The sequence below is a fragment of the Mustela nigripes genome, chromosome 18, assembly GCF_022355385.1.
Source record: "Mustela nigripes isolate SB6536 chromosome 18, MUSNIG.SB6536, whole genome shotgun sequence".
Taxonomy (NCBI): Eukaryota; Metazoa; Chordata; class Mammalia; order Carnivora; family Mustelidae; genus Mustela; species Mustela nigripes.
Window position 1 is genome coordinate 20,142,528 of NC_081574.1, and position 6,000 is coordinate 20,148,527.

Here is a 6,000-nt window from a genome sequence, read left to right on the forward strand (position 1 = left end):
GATCTAATGGTCCCATTAAAGAGTGAAATGAAGAAAACTGGAGTAACAAGTTTGGTGATGGGCACACTGACAAGTAACAGCATGCTGCAAATGCACGTTAGCCATCTTAGGTAAACTGATAATGGCTATGGATAATATGCCACTGGGTTAATGATGAAGATAAAGAAAAAAAATAATAATCACGCGAGTGAGAAGGGAATATGTGATAATTCATTTACCAAAGTATTAGAGCACAAGACGGAAGACTTAAAAAATGTATATTATTTCATATTCCCCCAAAATTATCTTTTAAAATTTGTAGCATTAAAAACATTAGAAACCAGAAAACTGAACACTGTGATACACGTGCTCTTTCTTAGCTTTAGAAAGGTACAGTAAAAGAAAATACGATAGAAGATATCAATGGCTCTCTGTCCAACAGCAATAAATGGAAAGATATTTTAATAAGGTTGATAGGCTTGTAAACATATCATGATAACAATGTGATATAGATAGTATCTGAAATGAAGAAAGGCAAATGGCAGCTAAAGAAGCAAAGTGGCTGCATAAGAGTAATGGAGATACAGACTACTCATCTATATAGAATACATTTCTTTGACGTGAAAATGTATGTAAGTGTATGTATGTGTACATAATATGCATATTTGTATATGTATATATGCACACATATATTTGTGTATGTATGTTTATATATATATATGTGTGTGTGTATGTGTATATTAGAACAAACTGCAGTCTTGATAAAATAATAAATTCATGTCAGTTTGAAAGAACGCATCCCATGATTGGGGTTAAATACAGAGAGACTGCAAGAAAATAGCAAGATGTTAAAGAGAAATACAATTGATTTAGTGGGATGGTTTGCTTATCTAAAGGAGGATTTCAGCAAATGCTAAGTAACCAAATGGAGAGACTGTCATAGAGTGACTTCTAATACTATGTGGATGGCTAAACTAAAAATTTCCCATTTTCTTTTTATTCCTAAAACACTATCATGATCCACTTCCTGTGAGATCACCTTTCAGCCAACATTCATCCCATCGATCATACAATTCTCTAAGAATTTTGTTTTCCAATCTGTTCAACTGACTGATTGTTTCAATTCATACCCATATCTGGATATTTACGACTTCTCAGTTTCAACATTCATGGCTTTCCTCTTGCTCTTTGCTTAATAAATGGCATTTATTTTTCATCATTCTTTTGCTGGCTAGTTAACATAGCTAATCAAACAAACTTGCAGTTGATGTTACCAACATTTACTTGGTATTCTTGTAATTAAATGAATACTTTATTATTATAGTAATTTTCAACTTTCAAATATACAACTTACTTAGGATGAGCACTTGACCCAAGAAAGAAATATCACCATAGCAGAATGCCTAGATTCGACAGATCTGCTAGACTTAGCCATTTATATTGAACCACACAGCTATTATGCCAACCAACAACCATCACCACTACCAACAGAAACACGTAACTGGGTTATACTGATCCTAAGAGAATGAAGTTTCACAATCTCTTTCTTCAGCTCTTTCCTACATTTATCAACTCTCATAAACAGGAAATTGTGGTGTATATCTGTTCTAAGCCTTACACCCTGTAGTATAAACTAATTTCCTTTTTCTTGATTCTCTGCACCTGGGTATCTCAATAGCTGTGAGATTTTTATTTTCACAAAATAAAAAGCAGAATAAGGTCATATCAACCACACAGATCATGTATAATACTAGTCATAATGATGGACTTCAAGAAGCAGCATAAAACAGGTTGGCAGTTACCCTTGCTGTGCTAAAAAATAAAAAGCACAATATTTTGATAACAATAACGTTCCCAGTTTGCTGAAATAAAAGATGTTAACAGCCACATATTTCCATAGACTGGATAGAAACCGTTATAATGAAACAGAAATACATTTTGTATAAATCAGTAATACTCCCCAAACAATTTATACATCATTTACTACTTCTTATGATAGTATGGTGAATGCTTTCTGGTATTCGCTCTAGAGATAGATGCAATCATAATGCACCCGTGAAAACATAAAATTGATTTTGCTACTGCTCTCATGTAAGAGGATTACAAATTATTTTACACTTTTCAAATACATACAACTTAATCTGGTGTGTAGTATTCATAGCTGCTAAACTCAGTAACTATTTAAGCAATTCAGAATTTCTCTGAATAATTATGAATTATTGCATTGAAATGGAGAGTTCATGATGTTTCAAAGATAATCCTGACACAATAATTACTTTCTCTTTCCATCTATTTCACTTACAAACAAATAGCTTACATGGCTAAAGAATAACCTTCTATTTTTTGATTATTAAAAAGTAACAATGTGATTTACAGAAAAAAGTTATGTTCAAAATTAAAGAAATAAATAAACACCAAAAACTCCCATGGAAATAAACTCCTTTTCATTATCCCCAGGAATATGTTGACATTTACATTTTGGCCAGCTGAGGTTCAAATTAGATAGCTCCATAGGTGACAGAAACCCTGAGGCCTGCGTGGATCCTGAGGACAAAGGTGATTGTTTCAATTATTTCCCTGGAATGGCTTATCCAGCCTTGACCTCAGCATGAAGCAAGGTACTGGGAGCCTGATGCATGCAGCCATGTAATTATGCATTTAAGTTTATCTTCTTAATTAATTTAAATATGCTTGAGAAACTAACAGGGCTTGAATCAACATTTTCATGGCCTGGTCACTGGATAGAATCAAGGCTCCTGAAGTGAGATAGTTGATCACAACTTCCATGCACTTTAGAAAGCTCTTTGGTAGAGGTAATCAAATGCTTGAAATTTCAAATCTTGGAGATTTGGAGTGATTTTTGTTTGTTTTGTTAAGAAAAATGAGGTTGAAAAAGTTGCTGTCAGCAACTGCTAATACAGCTTATAGTCAAAACCATATAAAAGAATCTTCAGCCCCTAATATATGGTAAATGAATCATTAATGAAGCCCAGACATCAGTAAGAGAAGGTAGGAGCAGAGCTTATGACGAGATCAGGCGCGTTCAGGGTGGTATGGCCGTAGACAGGAGCAGAGTTTAGAACTAAAAGACTAGGAGTAGAATTAGTGTCATCTGTTTTTTTTAGTCTTGGGGGGTTGGGGGGAGCACTGAGCCAACTCAGGATAAAGAATGGTTCCGATGCATTACCAGAGCATTAAAGCCAAAATTTGCCTAGTAGCACCCAACTCCACCTCCAGGCACCCGCACACAGGCTCATAGACCTTGATCACTGACCCTGAACACATATCCATCACTAAGCTATAACTATTTTCTCTAATCCTGGAACATACTGAGTTCTGCTCAACTTTTCTTTGCCTTTCATTTCTTCTTTGATGAATACCCTTCAAAATTTGCACTGTATCAGAGAAATGGAGCCCTTGCTCAGCTCATTTTTCTCCATGAGCATATGCTCTTCTATCATGATTTGCACAGTTACAGTTTTTCCTCTCAGGAAGGTTAGGCCACCTGCTCTCCCAGGGTCCTTCTGCACACAACCACAGTGTCCTATGCAACGGACAGATGCTAGGCTCATTTTCCTTTCCGAGATTATGTTTCAAGTTAGAATTACATGTTAGTGAACTCAGAAAGAAACTACCCTTGCTAAATCAATACACAGCAGAGTTTAAAAAAAAAAAAAAAAGCAGCCCACTATACAAAGATCACTGAAGTTAAACAGCCAGCTTTACACTTGCCCCTAAGGATGCAGAGTTCTAAAGAAAAACAGCAGTCTGGTCAGCAAGTGTAAGACACCTGCTTGAATGTGAAGATATCTGAGGCGTTTAAGCAAAGGCAGAAAGCTTTAAAGGCGGAGGAGAGAAATTTAAGAATTTAGCCAAAAATACAAAGTGAGCTAAACTAAACTTTGCTGATGCAGTGAATTTTTCCTAGATAAGTCAGACTCATGGGTTTATTATACACATTCAATAAATTAAAGCAGCATTCATCAATTAGCTATATATAATTATTTTGTTATTATTACTTTTCATGAAAGAGTGACTTATTTTCTGGTATATCATATATTTACCATGGTTGCTCCAAAAAAATGAAATCACCATCTGGTGACAATTATAGACATTGGTCCATGTGGCCCATGAAAAATTCCAGGTTTATATTTGATCATGCAGTATGTTACATAGAAAGCATATAGAGAGAAGTAAATACTCTATGTAAAGTATTTTAAAGGTATTTGTGATATCTAATATTAATTTTAACATAAAATATCATCTCTAAAAATATAGACTCATTTTCTAGATTACCAGGCTTAGCAAGCAACAGTTCATACTTATAGGTTAAAAGTCTTCTAACTTGCTAATGAATCAGTATCCTGTACTATCTCATGATCTCAATTTCCCACACCTAAAGGACAGGTAGTAATATCATATGTGTGTCATGAACACATATTGAATACAGTTTTAAAATAATATATGACATTCATTGGAATTTCAAGACACATCCTTGTAAAGCTTAAGATAAGTAATGTTCAATTAAAAAATAAAAATAACAGCACTGTATCATCTTTGAACCAAAAGCAGTAGATATGAAGTCATGGTGGTACTTACCACAGTGAAATTCATCACTTTCAATATCCATATTGTCATGGCTAAGTTAACTATCATGGTAACCAACAGCAGAAGGACAAAGAAGTATAAGCACCTCTTTCGCCATCCATAAATCCCCACTGGGTAAAGTTGTGCATTCTCAGCTCTTGGCAGGTTGTTCTGCTGTGTTGCTAGTATATATTGTTCTCGTGTCATCTGGAAAAAAAAGAAAAAAAGAAAGAAAGAAAGAAAAGAAAGAAAAGAAGCATTCAAAACTAAAACCAATGATTTTTTAAAATCAAAAGATACAACACATTCACGAATAATGGGTAGTGAGTGTTCAAAGAATTATTGCTGTGTAATTAAAATTAGATTAGACTTGATTAAAATATTACAAAGCCTCTCACATAACATTATCAGTGCTGCTTTTTAGTGCTGTTTTACTCTGAATTTTCTAAGATATATGTTTTATTTTCAGTAACATTTACCCAATTCTAACAGTAGTTTTTTCTGGGTTGTTTTTTTTTTCCCCCCAAGGAGACTCTGAAGACACTCATCTCTACTCCCAGGTATCTAATCTATAACTTAAAATTCTATGCACATCCCAGCTACTCTTGGAATACATGTCACCTGTTCTTTAGGGTAGACAGAGACCAAATGTATCACAAGGCATTTCTGTACCTTTATCTAAAGATATGGGATATCAGGGCTCAGGGTATATGTTTTAATAAACTGTAAATGCATTTGAAAGAACCTATGGGAAGAAAATATACTTTTATTGAGAATTATATAGATATAGCTATTTAATTAATATTTTTACTTAGAACTTTGCTGGTTATTTATTTTAGTTATATTTCAATGTGTTCTCAAAATAAATTTGATCTCTAAAAAAAGAAGACACTATACTGTACTATTTTATTATATAATATTATATAACATATTGATACACATAGAAGTCAGTTTTGGAAAAGAGGTGGTAGTATTCCTTGGTAATATATAAATTTAGTTTTTAAGGTAATTCTTTCAAAAAGCAAATACATTATTTTCTGCTAGATTCTACCAAGAAGTACGATTAAGAAAAGTAAAGGATATGTACTAGGCATACAATTTTTAGAGTAACTTATTTATTATCCGAAGAATAAAAACTTCAATTTTTACAAATATAATTTTCTACAAGGCAATAAGTTTTTTAGTTTAGTTTTTTCTCTTTAGATTTCATCAGATTTCTTTTATTGTTCATGTCAATTAAACAATACAAGAACAGAAATCATGCTAAATAAATATACCAAAATAAAAGCAACATCATGAAGAATTAAAAATTATCTGTCAAGTAATATAAAATACAGGCATATCTCATTGTATTGTGCTTTACAGGTACTGCATTATTGACAAATTGAAGATTTGTGGCAACCTTGAGTCAAGCAAGTCTATCAGTGCCATTTT

The 6,000-nt window shown here is 33.2% G+C and overlaps 1 protein-coding gene across 1 annotated transcript in view; it reads right to left on the reverse strand.

Annotated features, from left to right (window-relative positions):
• The window catches only part of SGCZ (sarcoglycan zeta), a 462,338-nt gene extending 457,565 nt beyond the window's left edge, over nt 1-4,773 (reverse strand). Inside the window, exon 1 of the mRNA XM_059384510.1 lies at nt 4,579-4,773. Within this exon, the coding sequence (XP_059240493.1) occupies nt 4,579-4,773 (195 nt within the window). The remainder of the gene's footprint in view (nt 1-4,578) is intronic.
• Nucleotides 4,774-6,000: the final 1,227 nt, after the last annotated feature.